The sequence below is a fragment of the Sparus aurata genome, chromosome 24 (assembly GCF_900880675.1).
Source record: "Sparus aurata chromosome 24, fSpaAur1.1, whole genome shotgun sequence".
NCBI classification, from domain to species: Eukaryota; Metazoa; Chordata; class Actinopteri; order Spariformes; family Sparidae; genus Sparus; species Sparus aurata.
Genome location: NC_044210.1, coordinates 21,571,449 through 21,594,354, shown reverse-complemented (window position 1 = coordinate 21,594,354; position 22,906 = coordinate 21,571,449). Strand labels below are relative to the sequence as shown.

The 22,906-nt window shown below is 43.6% G+C and overlaps 2 protein-coding genes across 2 annotated transcripts; both read right to left on the bottom strand.

The window, feature by feature from the left end:
- Positions 1-1,674: 1,674 nt before the first annotated feature.
- Positions 1,675-12,939, bottom strand: LOC115576683 (uncharacterized). Its single transcript, XM_030409271.1, has 4 exons — positions 12,432-12,939; positions 11,341-11,451; positions 10,106-10,212; positions 1,675-4,131 (listed from the first exon to the last, which is right to left on the bottom strand). The coding sequence occupies exons 1-4, from the start codon at positions 12,790-12,792 to the stop codon at positions 4,027-4,029; spliced, it is 684 nt and encodes a 227-aa protein (XP_030265131.1). The 5' UTR covers positions 12,793-12,939; the 3' UTR covers positions 1,675-4,026.
- A 205-nt stretch (positions 12,940-13,144) lies between these two features.
- ftcd (formimidoyltransferase cyclodeaminase) lies at positions 13,145-17,189 on the bottom strand. Its single transcript, XM_030409206.1, has 14 exons — positions 17,064-17,189; positions 16,560-16,743; positions 16,352-16,480; positions 15,922-16,010; positions 15,655-15,834; positions 15,427-15,564; positions 15,173-15,304; positions 15,028-15,089; positions 14,790-14,916; positions 14,552-14,713; positions 14,421-14,464; positions 14,100-14,238; positions 13,838-13,933; positions 13,145-13,395 (listed from the first exon to the last, which is right to left on the bottom strand). Exons 1-14 carry the CDS (start codon positions 17,115-17,117, stop codon positions 13,312-13,314), a joined length of 1,620 nt encoding a protein of 539 aa, XP_030265066.1. The 5' UTR covers positions 17,118-17,189; the 3' UTR covers positions 13,145-13,311.
- Between the last annotated feature and the right edge of the window lie 5,717 nt (positions 17,190-22,906).

Genomic DNA, 22,906 nt, shown 5'->3' with positions numbered 1-22,906 from the left:
ACACACACTCAGCAGGAAGGTAATCTGAAGAGTAACTAGTAACTAACGCTGATAGACAGAAGTAATGGAGTAGAAGGTGTTTAAAATGTAAAGACTCAGTAAATCACCATGAATGTGTTCATGCACTGTACTTGAGTAAAAGTACTTAGTTACTTTCCAGGTTACAGTCAGTCATACATGATGATAATGTAGTGGAGTGTTCTGTAACCGTCTGTTTCCACTGATGGAATGTAACTAAGTACTTTTACTTCATGTGCTTAGTTACAGTTTTAAGGTACTTTACTTGCGTATGTCCATTTTATGTAACGTGACACTTCTACTCCATTACTTCTGACAGCTTTAGTTACTGGACTCAGTGTGATCCTGAGTAGTTCTGAATAGTTTTGAATGGTTTTAAATGGTTCTGAGTGGTTCTGAATGGTTCTGAATGGTTCTGATCGGTTCTGAATGCTCTGACCTCTGTGGTGACCAGCAGACAGTCTGTTTCCACACAGTGAAACCTGCTGATTCACTCGTCTGACAGGAAACCTAACAACAGCTGGTCGACTCTCTCTCTCACTGTACATCAACCAGACTGACATAAAGATGAAGCTCATACCAACACGTCGTCTGCTGACGAGTCCGAGTCCGAGTCTGACTCAGACTCGGACTCTGAGTCAGAGTCTGACCTGTGGTCTCTGTACACCAGGTGACCTTTGACCTCCAGGTTCCATCAGACTGAAGCGTCGTCTGAAAAGAGGATGTGGTTTCTGTGTGTTAGATGTACTTACAACTTCAGTTTCACATCCAAATAACCTCTAGCACACTTTAAATGTTTATATACAAGCGTCTATAGTAGAACCTTCAACATTTTCTGGTTTGACTAGAAGACATAAAAAGCAGTTTATAGATTCACATTACACAGACACTTCTCAGCAGTTTACTGTAGTTGATCTTAGCAGCTGGATCTTAAAGTGAGAACAATGTCTTATTAAGGTTTATAACTCTTTATCAGGACATCAGGTGTGTTGTTGTCTGGTTGTTCCCAGATGCTTCCAGAAGTGTGGGATCAGACTGAGGCCCGGACAGCAGCCCCTCAGTATGTGGCAGGGAGCCAAAGCTAAGCTAAGCTAAGCTAACTGCTAACACCGAATAGTTAAAATTCTGTATGTACAGTAATGAGCTCAGTTCTGATCACATCAGCACAACTATAAACTGTTCACATGTATCTTCTTAGTTGTATGTTGTATCTGTTAATGATGATAATATTTATTGTCTTTTGTTGTTGACTGGTTCTTTATTTGGTTTCACGTCTTCACACCGTTCAGTCTTTATCTCAGGCTGGACTTCACATACTGTCAAACATTTTCCTTTAAAAAAAAAACAACAGAACAAAACAAACAGAACGTGAGGTGTCTTGAATTTGAGAAGATAAATGAAATATAGACAAGTTATAAATACATGAATAAAAAAAAATGTTTTCTTTCTTTTTTTAAACAACAGAAGGGCATTTTGGGGAAATATACATTTTCCACAAATGTATGTTGCTGCAGCCTCACTGAGAGGTTAATTCTTTCCATTACAAAGATTTCATAGATAACATCGTACCAGTCTTCTATAGATGGAGAATTCAGCTGGAGACTATTTCTTGTAGTTGTTTTTCTGATCATGTTTATTTTCTAACACAGCTACAGCTGAGACAACTTCACACCTCCAGCTGTGGTTTCACAGATCTGCTGCAGCCAAACATGCAACTGCAGTTTGGAATAAAAAGCTAGAAAGTTTACAAGTTTTGTGGAGGTTTCACCTCATTTTCAATCTCAAATATGATTGAAAAAACGATTGAACTGCTGCAGTTTAACAGTGAAGCTCAAACAAACGCTTGTCATTGTGGTTGTTCACACATTTAAGGAAATTCCACTGAAGCCTTCTTCAGAAACTCCACAGCTCAGAGATGATGACCATGGAAATAAAACCGTGGACTTCTGAGCCATTGAGCCTTAAACTAAGCACAACACATCTGTAATATTTTAGACATAAAAACATTTGGGATTTAATATTTCACTGTGGAGACATCATGAAGGTGAGTCCATGTGGGACGATGTTATTTTAAAGATTAAATCTCGTTTGCAGAGGTTCATCCGCCCACATTGTGTTCAGCAGGTTGTTTCCTAACAACGTCCTCCCACAGTGAACCTCAACGGGTAAAAACTCATCCTACAAACCCTCCATGCTAGATAAGGAGGAAACATCTCCCCAGCAACAGGCAGAAACTAGAAAACATATAGATGCTGATAAACTAAAAATAACAGACTGATGCTAATAAATAGAAGTGAATAAATAGAAGCTAATGGACTGAAGCTAACGTTGTGTCACGTTACTGAGTGCAGGACGTGTGAGGTGAATCGATATGCAGATGACTCTGACTTCTATATTGATGTTTTGATACATTCTAAAGATTTAAATATCTCATTGTCTAAATTCTGAGACCTTTTGGACCTTTATGTGTTCTGTGACGTCCAGGAATCTCCCCTGCAGAACTTCTGATCACTGGAAACCATTAAGGAAGTGAGATGCACATCAGTGAAAAAGGAAACTTTCATGTTGACACACAGTCTTTAGACTAAAATGATGTTTTGACGGATTTCCACCAAACTTCATTAGAAGTTGGGTCTCGGCCCAGAACAGGCCCTGATGAATTTGGTGCTGATCCAGAAAAAAAGAGACGGATCCAGAAATCTTTGGATCAGTTTTTGACATTTTCATAAATTTTTGGGGGGAACTTGAGGATCTTGATGAAAACAATCAGGCTTATGCAGGTGGGTGGTCCAAATAAATCCACATTTTCCTGATTTAAACATGCTGTATTTGATATTGATTTAATCAAAGGGAACTGTTGGACCCAAGCAGAGCTTTTCACTGCACTGAGCCATTCTAGTTTGGATGTTTAGTTTTATTATTCCATTTCTTTGTGAAATGAGGCTCGAGCCTGCAGTCTGAATGTTACTCAACCAATTTAGAAGTTGAGTCGGATGAACTTAAACTCTGCTGAGTCAACAAAACACTCATGAGACGACCGACATTTGCCGACTAAGGTCTAGAAGGTCCAAAGTTGCACAATAAACAGGAAATATTTCACAGGAATTGTGATTAATTTTAAACTGACGGCAGTTCTGAGGTTAATTTTAGAAAGAGAACAAATGATTTCTGAAGTGTTACAGAGGTACTATCACAGCGGATTCTTCAGAAACAGATCAAAAGAAAGAAAAACAGATGAGAGAACCTCAGGATGGTTCATGCAGACAGAGTGTCTTGACAGACTGAGTCATTGATCTGGGGTGAAAGGTTTGAGGCCAGTCAGCGATGGAGCTGCCGCTGTGGTGAAGCTGTGACAACAAAACAGGAACTTCACTGTGAGCTGCAGCTTCAACCCTCCCACCACATGACGAGAGGCCTCACTGGTGTAACAGCCACTGCTGTAACTCCGGTCAAACCACAACACTTGTGTCTATTTGGGGATTTTCTGTACAAAAGTCAAACTGGGCCTCAGAGCTGCCCGGTCCTGACTCAGGTGGTCTGCAGGTCAGCAGAAGTCTTTTTGACTGAACATGAAGAAAATGTTCATCTGATGTTGTTCACATTCATTCAGAAAGTTCAAGAACAACAGAAGCTCTGAGGTTTTGGTTCATCTCTCACACATATAAATAATCACTGACAGTTCATTTACAGGCGTTGTCTGAAACCCCAAACAGATCGTGTTCTGATGGGGTTCCTCACAGATTAGAAGTGTTAACACCCGGAGGGAGAACGTTCTGTCTGATGTGACGACAGTAGAGGCTCAGTTCAGGTGAAAGAAAGGTGGTTGTCAACATTGACAACTGCTCCATCGGTCAGGAAAGACAAAGGCCAGCAGTGTCAGACACAATCAGTCCTCTGATTGGTTCGTCTGTAGTGTTTTCCTGAGGTAGTCAAGTCAAAGATACAGTAAATATTACAGGTATCTGGGCTGCTGTCCAGGTGTCTCAGGTGTCTCAGGAGTCTCAGGTGTCAGTGCTGAGGCAGCGTTGGTCGAGGCATCTGAGCTTTGTAGTAAATACACTCTGAAGGAGGCGCAGCAGGCGGGGCGGCGCGTTCCAGCTGGATCTCCTCGTACTGAAACACAACAGGAGGACTGAGTACAGCAAAGTACATGTGGAGCACTATTGAAAATACTATGAGCAGCAGTACTACCAGTATCAGAGTTAGCAGCAGTACTACCAGTATCAGAGTTAGCGGCTGTACTACCAGTATCAGAGTTAGCAGCAGTACTACCAGTATCAGAGTAAGCAGCAGTACTACCAGTATCAGAGTTAGCAGCTGTGATACCAGTATCAGAGTTAGCAGCAGTACTACCAGTATCAGAGTTAGCAGCTGTACTACCAGTATCAGAGTTAGCGGCTGTGATACCAGTATCAGAGTTAGCAGCAGTACTACCAGTATCAGAGTTAGCAGCTGTGATACCAGTATCAGAGTTAGCAGCTGTACTACCAGTATCAGAGTTAGCAGCAGTACTACCAGTATCAGAGTTAGCAGCAGTACTACCAGTATCAGAGTTAGCAGCTGTGATACCAGTATCAGAGTTAGCAGCAGTACTACCAGTATCAGAGTTAGCAGCTGTGATACCAGTATCAGAGTTAGCAGCTGTACTACCAGTATCAGAGTTAGCAGCAGTACTACCAGTATCAGAGTTAGCGGCTGTACTACCAGTATCAGAGTTAGCAGCAGTGCTACCAGTATCAGAGTTAGCGGCTGTACTACCAGTATCAGAGTTAGCAGCAGTACTACCAGTATCAGAGTTAGCGGCTGTACTACCAGTATCAGAGTTAGCAGCAGTGCTACCAGTATCAGAGTTAGCAGCAGTGCTACCAGTATCAGAGTTAGCAGCAGTACTACCAGTATCAGAGTTAGCAGCAGTGCTACCAGTATCAGAGTTAGCAGCAGTGCTACTAGTATCAGAGTTAGCAGCAGTGCTACTAGTATCAGAGTTAGCAGCAGTACTACTAGTATCAGAGTTAGCAGCTGTACTACCAGTATCAGAGTTAGCAGCAGTACTACCAGTATCAGAGTTAGCAGCAGTGCTACCAGTATCAGAGTTAGCAGCAGTACTACCAGTATCAGAGTTAGCAGCAGTGCTACCAGTATCAGAGTTAGCAGCAGTAATACCAGTATCAGAGTTAGCAGCAGTGCTACCAGTATCAGAGTTAGCAGCAGTAATACCAGTATCAGAGTTAGCAGCAGTGCTACTAGTATCAGAGTTAGCAGCAGTGCTACCAGTATCAGAGTTTGCAGCAGTAATACCAGTATCAGAGTTAGCAGCAGTGCTACCAGTATCAGAGTTAGCAGCAGTGCTACTAGTATCAGAGTTAGCAGCAGCGCTACCAGTATCAGAGTTAGCAGCAGTGCTACTAGTATCAGAGTTAGCAGCAGTGCTACCAGTATCAGAGTTAGCAGCAGTAATACCAGTATCAGAGTTAGCAGCAGTGCTACTAGTATCAGAGTTAGCGGCTGTACTACTAGTATCAGAGTTAGCAGCAGTGCTACTAGTATCAGAGTTAGCAGCAGTGCTACTAGTATCAGAGTTAGCAGCTGTACTACTAGTATCAGAGTTAGCAGCAGTGCTACCAGTATCAGAGTTAGCGGCAGTGCTACTAGTATCAGAGTTAGCAGCAGTGCTACTAGTATCAGAGTTAGCGGCTGTACTACTAGTATCAGAGTTAGCAGCAGTAATACTAGTATCAGAGTTAGCAGCAGCGCTACTAGTATCAGAGTTAGCAGCAGTGCTACTAGTATCAGAGTTAGCAGCAGTACTATTAGTATCAGAGATAGCAGCTGTGATACCAGTATCAGAGTTAGCAGCAGTGCTACCAGTATCAGAGTTAGCGGCAGTGCTACTAGTATCAGAGTTAGCAGCTGTACTACTAGTACCAGAGTTAGCGGCTGTACTACTAGTATCAGAGTTAGCAGCAGTAATACTAGTATCAGAGTTAGCAGCAGCGCTACTAGTATCAGAGTTAGCAGCAGTAATACCAGTATCAGAGTTAGCAGCAGTGCTACCAGTATCAGAGTTAGCAGCAGTAATACCAGTATCAGAGTTAGCAGCAGTGCTACTAGTATCAGAGTTAGCAGCAGTGCTACCAGTATCAGAGTTAGCAGCAGTAATACCAGTATCAGAGTTAGCAGCAGTGCTACTAGTATCAGAGTTAGCAGCAGTAATACCAGTATCAGAGTTAGCAGCAGTGCTACTAGTATCAGAGTTAGCAGCAGTGCTACTAGTATCAGAGTTAGCAGCAGTGCTACCAGTATCAGAGTTAGCAGCAGTAATACCAGTATCAGAGTTAGCAGCAGTGCTACTAGTATCAGAGTTAGCAGCAGTGATACCAGTATCAGAGTTAGCAGCAGTAATACCAGTATCAGAGTTAGCAGCAGTGCTACTAGTATCAGAGTTAGCAGCAGTGCTACTAGTATCAGAGTTAGCAGCAGTACTACTAGTATCAGAGTTAGCGGCAGTGATTCTAGTATCAGAGTTAGCAGCAGTAATACCAGTATCAGAGTTAGCAGCAGTGCTACTAGTATCAGAGTTAGCAGCAGCGCTACCAGTATCAGAGTTAGCAGCAGTGCTACTAGTATCAGAGTTAGCGGCTGTACTACTAGTATCAGAGTTAGCAGCAGTAATACTAGTATCAGAGTTAGCAGCAGCGCTACTAGTATCAGAGTTAGCAGCAGTGCTACTAGTATCAGAGTTAGCAGCAGTACTATTAGTATCAGAGATAGCAGCTGTGATACCAGTATCAGAGTTAGCAGCAGTGCTACCAGTATCAGAGTTAGCGGCAGTGCTACTAGTATCAGAGTTAGCAGCTGTACTACTAGTACCAGAGTTAGCGGCTGTACTACTAGTATCAGAGTTAGCAGCAGTAATACTAGTATCAGAGTTAGCAGCAGCGCTACCAGTATCAGAGTTAGCAGCAGTAATACCAGTATCAGAGTTAGCAGCAGTGCTACCAGTATCAGAGTTAGCAGCAGTAATACCAGTATCAGAGTTAGCAGCAGTGCTACTAGTATCAGAGTTAGCAGCAGTGCTACCAGTATCAGAGTTAGCAGCAGTAATACCAGTATCAGAGTTAGCAGCAGTGCTACTAGTATCAGAGTTAGCAGCAGTAATACCAGTATCAGAGTTAGCAGCAGTGCTACTAGTATCAGAGTTAGCAGCAGTGCTACTAGTATCAGAGTTAGCAGCAGTGCTACCAGTATCAGAGTTAGCAGCAGTAATACCAGTATCAGAGTTAGCAGCAGTGCTACTAGTATCAGAGTTAGCAGCAGTGCTACCAGTATCAGAGTTAGCAGCAGTAATACCAGTATCAGAGTTAGCAGCAGTGCTACTAGTATCAGAGTTAGCAGCAGTGCTACTAGTATCAGAGTTAGCAGCAGTACTACTAGTATCAGAGTTAGCGGCAGTGATTCTAGTATCAGAGTTAGCAGCAGTAATACCAGTATCAGAGTTAGCAGCAGTGCTACTAGTATCAGAGTTAGCAGCAGTGCTACTAGTATCAGAGTTAGCAGCAGTACTACTAGTATCAGAGTTAGCGGCAGTGATTCTAGTGTCAGAGTAAGCAGCTGTACTACCAGTATCAGAGTTAGCAGCAGTGCTACTAGTATCAGAGTTAGCAGCAGCGCTACCAGTATCAGAGTTAGCAGCAGTGCTACTAGTATCAGAGTTAGCGGCTGTACTACTAGTATCAGAGTTAGCAGCAGTGCTACTAGTATGAGAGTTAGCAGCAGTAATACCAGTATCAGAGTTAGCAGCAGTGCTACTAGTATCAGAGTTAGCGGCTGTACTACTAGTATCAGAGTTAGCAGCAGTGCTACTAGTATCAGAGTTAGCAGCAGTGCTACTAGTATCAGAGTTAGCAGCTGTACTACTAGTATCAGAGTTAGCAGCAGTGCTACCAGTATCAGAGTTAGCAGCAGTGCTACTAGTATCAGAGTTAGCAGCAGCGCTACCAGTATCAGAGTTAGCAGCAGTGCTACTAGTATCAGAGTTAGCGGCTGTACTACTAGTATCAGAGTTAGCAGCAGTGCTACCAGTATCAGAGTTAGCGGCAGTGCTACTAGTATCAGAGTTAGCAGCTGTACTACTAGTATCAGAGTTAGCGGCTGTACTACTAGTATCAGAGTTAGCAGCAGTAATACTAGTATCAGAGTTAGCAGCAGTGCTACTAGTATCAGAGTTAGCAGCAGTGCTACTAGTATCAGAGTTAGCAGCAGTACTATTAGTATCAGAGTTAGCAGCTGTGATACCAGTATCAGAGTTAGCAGCAGTGCTACTAGTATCAGAGTTAGCAGCAGCGCTACCAGTATCAGAGTTAGCAGCTGTACTACTAGTATCAGAGTTAGCGGCAGTGCTACTAGTATCAGAGTTAGCAGCAGTAATACTAGTATCAGAGTTAGCAGCTGTACTACTAGTATCAGAGTTAGCAGCTGTACTACTAGTATCAGAGTTAGCAGCAGTAATACTAGTATCAGAGTTAGCAGCAGCGCTACTAGTATCAGAGTTAGCAGCAGTGCTACTAGTATCAGAGTTAGCAACAGTGCTACTAGTATCAGAGTTAGCAGCTGTACTACTAGTATCAGAGTTAGCAGCTGTATTACTAGTATCAGAGTTAGCGGCAGTGCTACTAGTATCAGAGTTAGCAGCAGTGCTACTAGTATCAGAGTTAGCAGCTGTACTACTAGTATCAGAGTTAGCAGCTGTATTACTAGTATCAGAGTTAGCGGCAGTGCTACTAGTATCAGAGTTAGCGGCAGTGCTACTAGTATCACAGTTAGCAGCTGTACTACTAGTATCAGAGTTAGCAGCTGTACTACTAGTATCAGAGTTAGCAGCTGTACTACTAGTATCAGAGTTAGCGGCAGTGCTACTAGTATCAGAGTTAGCAGCAGTGCTAGCAGCTGTACTACTAGTATCAGAGTTAGCAGCAGTGCTAGCAGCTGTACTACTAGTATCAGAGTTAGCAGCAGTGCTAGCAGCTGTACTACTAGTATCAGAGTTAGCGGCAGTGCTACCAGTATCAGAGTTAGCAGCTGTACTACTAGTATCAGAGTTAGCAGCAGTGCTACTAGTATCAGAGTTAGCAGCTGTACTACTAGTATCAGAGTTAGCAGCTGTACTACTAGTATCAGAGTTAGCAGCAGTGCTACTAGTATCAGAGTTAGCGGCAGTGCTACTAGTATCACAGTTAGCAGCTGTACTACTAGTATCAGAGTTAGCAGCTGTATTACTAGTATCAGAGTTAGCAGCAGTGCTAGCAGCTGTACTATTAGTATCAGAGTTAGCAGCAGTGCTAGCAGCTGTACTACTAGTATCAGAGTTAGCGGCAGTGCTACCAGTATCAGAGTTAGCAGCTGTACTACTATTATCAGAGTTAGCAGCAGTGCTACTAGTATCAGAGTTAGCAGCTGTACTACTAGTATTAGAGTTAGCGGCAGTGCTACCAGTATCAGAGTTAGCAGCTGTACTACTAGTATCAGAGTTAGCAGCAGTGCTACTAGTATCAGAGTTAGCAGCTGTACTACTAGTATCAGAGTTAGCGGCAGTGCTACCAGTATCAGAGTTAGAAGCAGTGCTACTAGTATCAGAGTTAGCAGCTGTACTACTAGTATTAGAGTTAGCGGCAGTGCTACTAGTATCAGAGTTAGCAGCTGTACTACTAGTATCAGAGTGAGCGGCAGTGCTACCAGTATCAGAGTAAGCAGCTGTACTACCAGTATCAGAGTTAGCAGCTGTACTACTAGTATTAGAGTTAGCGGCAGTGCTACTAGTATCAGAGTTAGCAGCTGTACTACTAGTATCAGAGTTAGCGGCAGTGCTACTAGCATCAGAGTTAGCAGCAGTGCTACCAGTATCAGAGTTAGCAGCTGTACTACTAGTATCAGAGTTAGCGGCAGTGCTACTAGCATCAGAGTTAGCAGCAGTGCTACTAGCATCAGAGTTAGCAGCAGTGCTACTAGCATCAGAGTTAGCGGCAGTGCTGCTAGCATCAGAGTTAGCGGCAGTACTACTAGTATCAGTCTGTAGCAGTGGTGTGTTTACCTGCGGCCCCTCCACAATCTCCGGGTTCTCACAGTCGAAGCCATCAGATTCTTTCACCTGGTTTTTGCAGTTCTGACTCTTCGAACACAGAGACTTAGATACCAAACCTGCAGAGACAGCGTCAGGTGAGTCAGTTCACCTGTAAACCAACACAACGGCACACTGGACTTCACCTTACTAACGTCAGGTGTTCACCTCCATGCAAACACTGTTCATCTGAAATATAACTTTAATGACATACTTCACTTACTTTAGATATTTAACACAACTTTTACATAAACACGGTTTGTTTCTTACATTAAATGTAATAACATACTTGGACGGTCAGGAGACTGAGTTAATCTACATACCTAACTTATATTATGTATTTACGTTTTTCAAGAGAAACTATAAGTTAACATGTCTTTAACTTTGTTTCTCACATGAAACATATTTACGTAACGTACTGAAGTTGTGTTCAGTATTTCACACGACTATCTTGTAAACAAGCTGTTAGTGATTTGTGTGGAACATAACGGAGGTAACATATTTAACTTCAGATCATGTATTTAATGTAACTTTTAGGGAAACAAACATGGTAACAAACACAACTTACGTCAGGTTGGAACCTCTTTGTAACTTTTACTAAGTTAACCAGGACACAGAGGTTCACATCCCATAGAAAACAAAACTTTAGTAACTTGTAAAACTCACAGTATGTATTTAATGTAACTTTAAACCTAAACATGGTTTGTTTCTCATGTGAAACTTAATTTAAGGTGTTTAAGTTTTATGTTAAATGTAATTTCAGTAACTCACTAACCTGCGTTCTCTTTTTAACACAACTATCGTATTTATTTCAAACTGAACCGTCTCTCTGGAACATCAGCAGGTATATTTCACTGAGTGTGTCACAGTGTTGACCTCGATCCTGCTGCTGGAGCTCTGTGACGCTCATATCTGTCCACTGTCAGAGCGATTCACTCGTTTAGCTCCGAGGACAAGTTGTTTTCATGGGTTTAGAAACAGAAAAGATCTTTGTTTTTATTCCTGAACCATTGGCTGGTTTGCTGTTGTGACACATGACCTGGTGATTTAAATGGTTCAGGTTACATTTTCTTTCTAAAGCAGTTGACTTCTGAACAAGCAGCACAACAACATGATGCCGCTGAGCTGATGAACACATGCAGAAGCTCCTGGTGTTTATAGTGCAGAGCCACAAAGTCTTCTGGGCTGAAACGTAAAGAACGACTCACCTACAACCACTAAGAACAGGAGGAGGTTCAGGCCCAACGAGCTGTAGGTGATGATCTGCCAGATCCTGCTGACGGGCTGCTGGTGGTTTGCTTCTGACTGGTTGGAAACATCTGATGAAGGAGTGAAAACGTCACTTTTAGCTTCAGACGTGTTTGCACAACATTTTGACTGAAGCCTTGAGGTGGGCATGATCGTCAGACTGTTTTAGGGAAGTTATGACAGGAAGTATTGCAGTGTGGTGTCAGATGATGAATGATGAAGCAAAACTTGCCAAAGAAGCCGCAACCAACAGCGTGATGCTGCAACATGTGCAGAGTGCTTACTGATTGCCTTTTTGACAACAGGCGTCCACTGTTAGCTTTACAGCCGTCTGTACTCCAGGTCCACTGAACTGGAGAGTCTTCCATCAGGTGACATCTTAATCAATACATTTCAAAGTACACATGACAACAGAGTCCTCAGCTCTGACAGGAACAGTTCAGTTTGATTTGACAACATTCACACCTGTATAGACGTGCGTCTGAGCTCGTGCTCCACCTTCTGAACGCTGCAGCCCATTCAGAGTGTTTGAATATTAAAACCAACAGAAAGCAGCTCCATGACCAGAGTCCAATGTCCCAGCCAATGAAGAAGCAGGAAAATACCTTACAACTTAAATACAGGATGTGAGCAAATGTACTCAGCTGCCTTCCAACACTGATGAGTTGTTGTAGCAATAATTTATAGTTTTGATCAGAATCACTCTCATTGCTGATTAAGTTGACACATACGTAGAATTTGCGCTGGTCTGTTGGTGCAAAACAACAAACAATAGTACAAATAGTTAAAAGACAAAATAAAACTATAAGAACAGAGTGTGAATGATTTTAAAGTTAATGAAGACTGTCCAGATTTATTCGGTAATCGTAGAGTATTTTAAATGAGGTATAAAGTTATGATATTTATATATAATAAAAGTTAAATCAAGTCTCAGCTGCTTCAGTTGTTTAGCAGAATGCTGTGACTCTGTTTTACTGTGAAGCTCCAGAACAGAAACACAGGAGAGGATTTCATCATTACAACAGCACCTGATAGAAAACGTGGAACTCACCTGAGACGATGCTGAACGTGTCTACGATTATAATGTTGCCGCCTGTCTTCCTGGCACAGAAATACAGCCTGCAGTCCTCTGCTGTGATGTTTCTGATCACAAGTCTTCTTCCTTCGATGGCTTCATATTTGGTTTTGGAAGGATGAACAAAGTATTCGTTCCCACTGGGATCTTTGCTGTTAGTTTCGATGATGCGAGCTCTGAACTGGCTGCGTATTTCCAGGTACCAGTAGATCTTATATGTGTCATTAATGGAGCAGTTTAAGGTTCTGCTTTGACCCAGCTCCACCTTCACCTCGGTCATGTTCTCAGCATGAACGCGACCCAGAAGCACCGGGAGGATGATCCAAAGCAGATCCATGATCAGCTACGACCGGCGCTGACTGTCTGAAACCTCGCGCTGCTCTGATCTCAAACTGCTTCTTCCTTCACCAGAAAAGAAGTCTTGACTTCCTGTTTCATGAGGTAATAGTGATATTGAACTTCAAACCACAAACACCCAGTCTGAGTCAGACGCTCATCAACAGGAAGTGAGAACTGTTCACCCTGTCTGCAGCAGGAAGCTGTGGGATGGACTGATTGGGTGAAACAGATTTTCAGGCGTTTTCAGGTCTGATTCTTGGAGGTTAAATTCACCTGAAGACACTGAAGAAAACTATTCTACTTACTATTCTACTATTAAAACCCAGAACCTCAAAACTCCCAAACAGTCCTTGAGTTCATTTATCTGTTTATTATGTAACTGGACATAAATCATCTGTGAACATTTCATCATGTTGATCATTTACAGTTAATACTACAGATGATCTACACATGAGTAACAGTCTCGGTCCTGCAACTCTCTGTTTGGACACAGAGCATCACAATCAGAGGTCAAACATCAGGTTCTCTTCTCCGCGGCGTGGAGGACGGCGGCGGCGCTCTCCTTCGCTTCCTGCAGCAACTCCGACACTCTCTTCTGAGTCTGCAGCACAACATGACAACAGAACCACAAACTGATGACTATCAAGTACACAAGTCTGTGCAGCGCTGCAAGTAAAGACATCGTGTATTACTTCATCATCCATACACTCAGTACTCGAGTAAAAATATCTGATGATATAACTAGTGAATGGCTTTAAAAGTTGTAGAGATTTGGAATATATTACTCTTTATTAATACACTCAGATTGTTTAAACAGCAGCTGATGAAGTTAAAATATCAGGAAAATTATATATTTACGTTTGTCTGATTATTGCAAAAAGAGTTTCTAAAGTAAAAATCACTGAAAGTAACTCGTAACTAAAGCTGTCAGACACATCTAGTGAAGAAAAGTACCTCAAAGCTGAAATACAGCACTCAAGTAAATGTACTTAGTTACTTTCCATCACTGTTAAACGAGTTAACGTGATTTAAGAAGCACTCACAGCCGTCCTGAAGGTTTCGTCTGAGATGTCTTTGAGGTTGATGGTGACGTTGTAATACGCACCGAACACGGCTGCCTCCAACGCCTTCGCTGCCACCTGAACACACACACACACACACACACACACACACACACACACACACACACACACAGGTGCTACAGGTTATACTGAGGTTTCCTGCTGGCCGACCCGGCCCGGTCTGTTCTGTGGCAGGAGATCTAAACTCCTACAGAAATACAAACAGTGAATGTGTTGGTGTCACCTGAGCGTCGGACTTGCAGGCGATGTTTCCATAGATGACCATTTCTTTAAGAACCGGCCAGAGGACGTTGACCCGCTCGGCCAGAGCCAGCGGGACGCCCACTGCTCGCTGCAGACCGTCCTGCATCGCAGCCGCTCGCCTGACACACAAACATCAGGACAACGTTAGCGGACTGAATGTTTCACTGGATCGATGAGCTCATGTCTCCCACTGCTGGCCCAAAACAAACATCTTCCCCTGAGGACAACAGTCAGTGATGTGTAATGTTTGGAGCCTCCTGCTGGACATTAAGTGTGATCGTGATGTTTTTTACAAAATCACCTTCTTATTTCCTCGGCTGTGTTTTTGGGCATTTTCAGCGCCGCCTGCAACAGAAAGAGACAAACACAGAAGCTTAAAGGAAGGATGACAGGTAAAGTGTGAGGCGGCGGTGTTCGGAGCGTCCTGCTCACCATGTAGCTGTTAAAGGCAGACGAGTCGGCGTCCACCATCAGCAGCAGCTCATTCATGGCCTGATGAAACGGAAGAATCAGCCTCCTCATCACACCGTCCAGGTTCTCAAACTGCCTCTTCCCGTACGTCATCTGACCCACCATGGCGCCCAGTGCTGCCCCCTGCAGCACAGAGAGGACGTCACACAGATGTTGGGAGATGTTTGACTTCCTGTCACATGCACCTGTTTGTTCGTACCAGAGCAGCGATGGCGGCCGAAACTGATCCTCCACCAGGAGCCGCCGTCCGAGCACCAACACTGTGGACGAACTGCTGCAGAGACAGAGACACCAGCCGGCTGTCCTCCTGTGGCTTCACCATGTACCTGACAAACAGCCAGGGAATGTAACAAAGTACATCTATGCAAGTACTGCACTTAATACCTCTAAATGGTACTTTACTATATTACAAACCAACCAACCGACTGTGAACTCACTCAATGATTCTCTCCTTTGGGTTGAATGCACCGAGAGAGTCGAGGCCGAGTTTACTGATCACCTGTGGACACACAAACAGACACGTCAGGTGTTTGTAGCGTCACTCTGCTGGAACTTCCTGCTTCATGTCGTCCGATCGCTGACCAGCCGGACTTTGTGCTCCTCTTCCACGATGAAGAGTCCATCTCTGTTGATGTAGAAGTCAGCAGAGTCCAGCAGAGCTCTGAGAGGAATCAGGCCGACGATCTGCGAGCCGACAACCGGCAGCTTCAGGTCCTGAACACAAACACGCTGTCAGTAATCAGTACTAACAAATATCAGAAATTCTGCAGCTGTTCGATCGATGGCAGGTGATCCAAACATTATCAAAGTGACGTGTATGAGAGTGGACCTCTCACCTCGGCGTTGCGGCAGATCTCCTGGTACACGGTGTGGAGGGGCGTCAGCTCGTAGTCCAGGATGTTGGTGGACACCTGAGCCAGGTTGGCCTCGTCCAGGTACCAGCCCATCCCCTGCACCTTCTTCAGCAGCCCGGGCTACAACACACAGAACCAGGGTCATGTGATGAGAAGTCGTCAGATAAAAACAGACTGTAGACATGATGGACTCAGACTCCCAGCATGCACCTGGTCTTTCCCGCGGCCCTGCTCCCGGACGTCCAGAGCGATGCGATGAGCCTGCTCCTTGGTGCTGATCAGGTTCACGTTGTAGGCGATGAGGAACTTGCGAGCGCCGGTTACCGTAGCGCCCCACGACGGTACGAACTCGGCTGGACCGAAGTCTGGGGCCCAATCATCACTCTTCAACTGCAGGAGCGAGAACAAACACAAGAATCTGTCTCAGAGAGAAAACTCAAACATTTTAAAGTTTAATATGTTTTCTATGTGTCTCACCTTCTCAGGTAACGCTTCGTACTCTCCAGCTCGGACAGATGGAAGACTTCTTCTCGTTTCTTTTTGTGCTGCTTCTCCGTAAAGATACACTGTGGAGGAAATAAAGAGCCCAGCTGCTAACGTGGTTCTACGGATGCTAACATCTGTCGTGCTGCATAATGGAATCGGCCATGTTGTCTGTCACTTCCTGTTGTTGGTGTTGACGTCAGGAGGTTCTTATTGTCTCAATCAATGTTTCAACACATCCACCTCTCTGACGGCAGGACAACTCAAAACTTATAAAACTATAAAAGTTTTCATTAAAGTGTATTCATAGTTTTGATTATAAATGTATTATATATATATATATATATATATATATATATATATATATATATATATATATATATATATATCATTTATATATATATTATTTATATTTGCGTCTCACCAGGGACGTGCAGCATTTCTGCGAGTTTCTCTCCAAACATGTTGGCGCAGTTGACGCAGTCGTCCATGGAGACGTTCTGGACGGGGATGAAGGGACAAACGTCCATGGCTCCGGTCCGAGGATGCTCACCTGAACAGGTAACACACACACGTCAGGTATTCCCTCCTGTATAACACACTGTGGTGCGTCGCTGCAGGACGCTGCTGACCTGAGTGTTTGCTCATGTCGATGAGGCTGAAGGCCTGCCGGGCAGCGTTCAGCGCTCCCTCCACCACGGCCTCCGGGGAGCCCACGAAGGTGTAGACGGTCCGGTTGGTGGAGGCTCCGGGGTCGACGTCCAGCAGGCTGCAGCCGGCGGTGCCTGAGATGGCGGCTGCGATGGCATCGATCACCTGACACAGGAGAGATCCTCTCACACATCATGTCTCCTGTTTGTTCATTTGACATTTTTCAACACATGCAGGGTTTTGTTTTCCATGTAAATGTCACTCTTCGACTACTTCAGTTGCTCAAGTACTGTACTTTAAAGTAGCTCCAGTGTTTGGGTCCTATTTGAACATATTTCAGTGTCTCAGTGATGAAACAGGTACAAAGTTTTGGAATTGGAAACCATAATGCAAAGTCTATAAAACAGCAGAGTGTCAACACTTTCAGCAAAAGCAACATGCAGCGATTGATTCAGGAATATAAATGTTAATATGAAATAACTGACCTCTTTGTTTCGACCCTCAGAGAAGTTGGGGACACACTCCACCAGCTGAGCCATGTCGTCTGCAGACTGGATGCAGAGTTCAGCTCAGACTGCTGCAGCACGACTCGGCCAGGTGAATCATTAACAGCTCAGATCTGCAGCCGGTCTGTAAGTAGGTCGCCTGACAATCATTAGACTCATCTGCACACAGCACAGCTTCATGAACAGAACCCGACAGACTGAAGTGATGCCAGCGCCCCGACAGACGCAGCCACACTCTGACTGAAAGACTCAAACCTTTCTTCACTGGCTGAACACTTAATGTTAGCTGAGGACGCTGTCAGTGTTTTATCTGCTGGATCCAACAACTTATGTTAAAGTCAACTTCCTACTTGTAGCCAATGATTCCACATTAATTCTTTATTTAACTTATTTGTCATTATACAACACAGGATAGCACAACATATACACACTTATTTATATACATGAATATACATAAGTGCATATGTTGTCATCATCTATTTCTATTTCATCCAACAGTCCAATGTCTTGTTGTGACCCAGCTACTTGTTTTCTACCCTGCTGCTCACCGACTGCAGGCTATTGAACTACAAAACAAAGTCTGACTTCCATGTTGTTCCTTTGTGCTGATGTGTTGATCTTCAGACAGTTGAAAGCATTTTTGGGGAGTCCAGAGGTCAGAGTTCAGGGTCCAACAGATAAAACCCTCTCAGTGTTTGACCACAGTTGATTTTATTCAAAGCTTAACTTCAGGACAGAGTTTGATTTTTTTGAGGCCTGACAGAGCTTGTTTGAAACTCTTTAACTTCAGTCTCAGTCTGTTGATGTAACAGCGGCACAATGTAAAGAAAAAAGGTCAAACTGAAGCTTAAACATTGACAAACGACAGATCCAAGGTCAGATTCATTCTGTCAGTTTGTTGAGGATCTGTGATGAAGTCGAGCCGCACTTCCAAACGTCACCTCGTGTTGTTTCTCTTCACCTGAAAGCTCTTTAACACTGAACTCAAATCAAAGTCATGTTGAATCTACACTGCAGTAAACTAACAGCTGGACACATGTTGGAGTTAAATGTCTGAAAGAGTTTCATCACATGAAGCCAAACTGCAGCAGACAGCCGACAGTTAATGAGTGATCAGCTGGATATCTGACAGCTGATTGGGTCAGAGGAAGAACAATCGGTTCGCCTCACTGTCGACTCAGAGATCACGAACATGTCAGCTTGTTTCTTAATGCCTCCTGGAAACTTGTCTTGTGTCTTTGTTTTAGTCTAAATGATCAGTTTGTAACATGCAGCTGGCAGTTTTATTGACTATAAAACTCTTCATGTGGCTCTTCAGAGATGAATCTCTGTCATGTCTCTTTATGGTGCTGAAATCAACATGTTGCTGCCCCCGTGTGGTCGACGAGAGGACAAACACCTCTGTCACTCCAGTTGGTAACAACTAGAGTTGGAGCTAATGTTTTAGCCACATTAGCATCATAGTTCTATGGATGGTAATGTTTGTGTGGCTTCCATTTTTTTCCAGACTGAAATTTGTCAACAACCATGTGATGGCGCCATCATCAGGTCAACATGTTCGTCTGTCAAACACTTTGATTCATAACCAAATACCTGCAGAACTGATGACATCACACCAGCCTCAGCTGGATTGATGATTAGCTCATGTTAGCATGCTAAATACTAAGCTGGTGATGCTGATTAGAAATTAATGAATCATGTAATATTGTGTTGTCAGAGGAAAGACAACCAGAACAAGCTTCAGGTTCCCTCACTCCTAGAAGAACTTCTGTTCAGTATCGCTGAATCATTCACCAAACTCACGTCCTTGTCTCTGGTTGTGATGTGTCATCACCGTTTCACATTAAACTGAAGGTTGAGCAACACAATGTCCTGATGTTCAAACTCTGTATGTGATAAGAAAAATACTTAAGGAATAAAAAGTCTTGCAAACCCCATCGCAACTATTTTGTCAGTGTTCACTGTGATTGAAGTGTGTTAGGTCACATCAATCACCCCAACACCCGCAATAACAGTCTTATCTGCAAACATCTGTTATTGTGGGAAATTTTTAAATCAGCTGTTGCAATCAAGAATTGTTCTTTTTAGGCCACAACAATGTCAAGAAGACCTGGAAGAGCTGCAGGTTGCAACACATTAAATGTTTGTGTTGCTTTGATGACATGACTTTACTGAACATGTGACAAGTTCCTCTTTTGGTGTCGGAGTATATTCTTCAATAAATCAATCCAACAATAAAACTTTACAGAAGCAAAGACAAGTTAGTTTTTTTTATGTTGTAGTCAAGTCTTCCAGCACAAAGTGCTTCACAGGATGATTATAGATGATAAAAGTGGAATGATGAAGATGAAATCAGGTGCTGAGATGTGACGACTTGTTGCAGGTGTCAAATAGTAAAGAAGAACTTTGAGCTGCTGTTTTGGCTTTATGGCTTCATTGCTCTTTAAGATGCACAATAACTCTCAAACATCATGAGTCGACTGAATAAACTGGACGGTAAACACACGGCAACATCTCCAATCTGCAGCCGTTTATCAAAATGGAGTTTTGGCTCGTGCTTGTTCTCACTTTAGGTAAGAAACTTTGCTTTACTGTAGAAGTTCTAACAGGACTCAGCAGGTGTGTGTTAGCTTTAGTGATAACTGAAGTGGTCAAATGTAGGACAGGACAGTTTGACCATGAAAAACTGTTTTTATTGCAAGTAATCTGTCATCTAACCATCAGAACAGGATCTGAAGTGATATCTCCTTTCTTAATTCATCACTGTGTGAAAACTTCTCACAGAGCTCCTGAATTATCAAAACACTATATACATATATATTTTTTTCATTTTATATTTTTATCTTGTGTGAATATCTTGTGTGGTTTTATGATCACCGAGGAGGTAATGTTGTTTCCTGTGTCTGTGAGGTTTTGTGCTTTGGTTGGTTGGTTTGTCAGCAGGATTACACAAAAAATAGATTTGCACCAAACTTGGTTGGAGGCTGGGTCTCAGCAGAGAGTAGACACCATTAACTTTTGGTGTGGATCCAGATGAAGGGACACATCCAGGATTTTTTTAAACTTTCCCTACGAAAAGAAAAGCATACCTAAAGGTCTGATAGATACAGTCACCACAGTCTCAAGGACCACTCTGACAGTTAAATCAATGACTTCTCTGTGGTAGAAAATGTATGATTTCATAGTGAGAATATTCATGTTGGTCAATGTTTCCAAAGGTTGTTGCCAAATTATTTTGTCCTGCCTGGAAATGTTGTGTATAGTTTGATTAATGGATTGGTAATGGTTTTAAAGTAGTTGTACAGTGTAAACGCACAACAACAAGTTCTTCCTTCAGACTTCTGATTTTAATACTTGTGTTTCTCCTCACAGTAGTTCCTTTGGACACAAATATCACTGGCAGCACCACTGTGTTACCAACACCCACCTCTGTCACCTCTGTCACCTCTGAACAGCTTCCTACTGCTGCTGCTTCTATGATCCCCACTGCTCCCTTTAATACTCCTACTTCTACTATCTCTGGTCACACCACTACCACTGACGGTACCTCCACCGGTGATCAGACCACCATTACTGAAACTACTGAGGCAGATCCTGCTATCAGTGATTGGACGACCATTACTGAAACTACTGAAGCAGGTCCTGCTATCAGTGATTGGACCACTATTATTGAAACTACTGAGGCAGGTCCTACTACTGCTGCTACTTCTGGTTACACCACTGTCACTGATAGTACCTCCACCGGTGATCGGACCACCATTACTGAAACTACTGAAGCAGGTCCTGCTATCAGTGATTGGACCACCATTACTAAAACTACTGAGGCAGGTCCTACTACACTTGCTACTTCTCCTCCTAATTCTACTACATCTGGTCAGCCCACTACCACTGGTAGTAACTCCACCAGTGATCGGACCACCTTTTATCCCATTACTACAACTGCTGAGGCAGATCCTACTACTGCTGATACTTCTGGCCACACCACTATCACTGATAGTACCTCCAGCAGTGACTGGACCACCATTACTGAAACTACAGAGGCAGGTCCTACTACCAATGATTGGACCACCATTACCGAAACTACAGAGGCAGGTCCTACTCCCAGTGATTGGACCACCATTACTGAAACTACTGAGGCAGGTCCTACTACCAATGATTGGACCACCATTACTAAAACTACTGAGGCAGGTCCTACTACACTTGCTACTTCTCCTCCTAATTCTACTACATCTGGTCAGCCCACTACCACTGGTAGTAACTCCACCAGTGATCGGACCACCTTTTATCCCATTACTACAACTGCTGAGGCAGATCCTACTACTGCTGATACTTCTGGCCACACCACTATCACTGATAGTACCTCCAGCAGTGACTGGACCACCATTACTGAAACTACAGAGGCAGGTCCTACTACCAATGATTGGACCACCATTACCGAAACTACAGAGGCAGGTCCTACTCCCAGTGATTGGACCACCATTACTGAAACTACTGAGGCAGGTCCTACTACCAATGATTGGACCACCATTACTGAAACTACAGAGGCAGGTCCTACTCCCAGTGATTGGACCACCATTACTGAAACTACTGAGGCAGGTCCTACTACCAATGATTGGACCACCATTACCGAAACTACAGAGGCAGGTCCTACTACCAATGATTGGACCACCATTACTGGATCTACAGAGGCAGGTCCTACTACCAATGATTGGACCACCATTACTGGATCTACAGAGGCAGGTCCTACGACCAATGATTGGACCACCATTACTGAAACTACAGAGGCAGGTCCTACTCCCAGTGATTGGACCACCATTACTGAAACTACTGAGGCAGGTCCTACTACCAATGATTGGACCACCATTACCGAAACTACAGAGGCAGGTCCTACTACCAATGATTGGACCACCATTACTGGATCTACAGAGGCAGGTCCTACGACCAGTGATTGGACCACCATTATTGAAACTACAGAGGAAGGTCCTACTCTCAATGATTGGACCACCATTACTGAAACTACTGAGGCGGGTCCTACTACCAGTGATTGGACCACCATTACTGGATCTACAGAGGCAGGTCCTACGACCAGTGATTGGACCACCATTATTGAAACTACAGAGGAAGGTCCTACTCTCAATGATTGGACCACCATTACTGAAACTACTGAGGCGGGTCCTACTACCAGTGATTGGACCACCATTATTGAAACTACAGAGGCAGGTCCTACTACTAGTGATTGGACCACCATTACCGAAACTACAGAGGCAGGTCCTACTACTAGTGATTGGACCACCATTACTGAAACTACTGAGGCAGGTCCTACTACTAGTGATTGGACCACCATTACCGAAACTACAGAGGCAGTTCCTACTCCCAGTGATTGGACCACCATTACTGAAACTACTGAGGCGGGTCCTACTACCAATGATTGGACCACCATTACCGAAACTACAGAGGCAGGTCCTACTACCAGTGATTTGACCACCATTACTGAAACTACAGAGGAAGGTCCTACTCTCAATGATTGGACCACCATTACTGAAACTACAGAGGCGGGTCCTACTACCAGTGATTGGACCACCATTACTAAAACTACTGAGGCAGGTCCTAGTACTCCTGCTCCTCCTCCTCCTTATTCTACTACTTCTGGTCAGCCCACTACCACTGATAGTAACTCCACCAGTAATCGGACAACCTTTTATCCCATTAATACAACTACTGAGGCAGATCCTACTACTGCTGCTACTTCTGGTCACACCACTATCACTGATAGTACCTCCAGCAGTGATTGGACCACCACTACTGAAACTACTGGGGCAGGT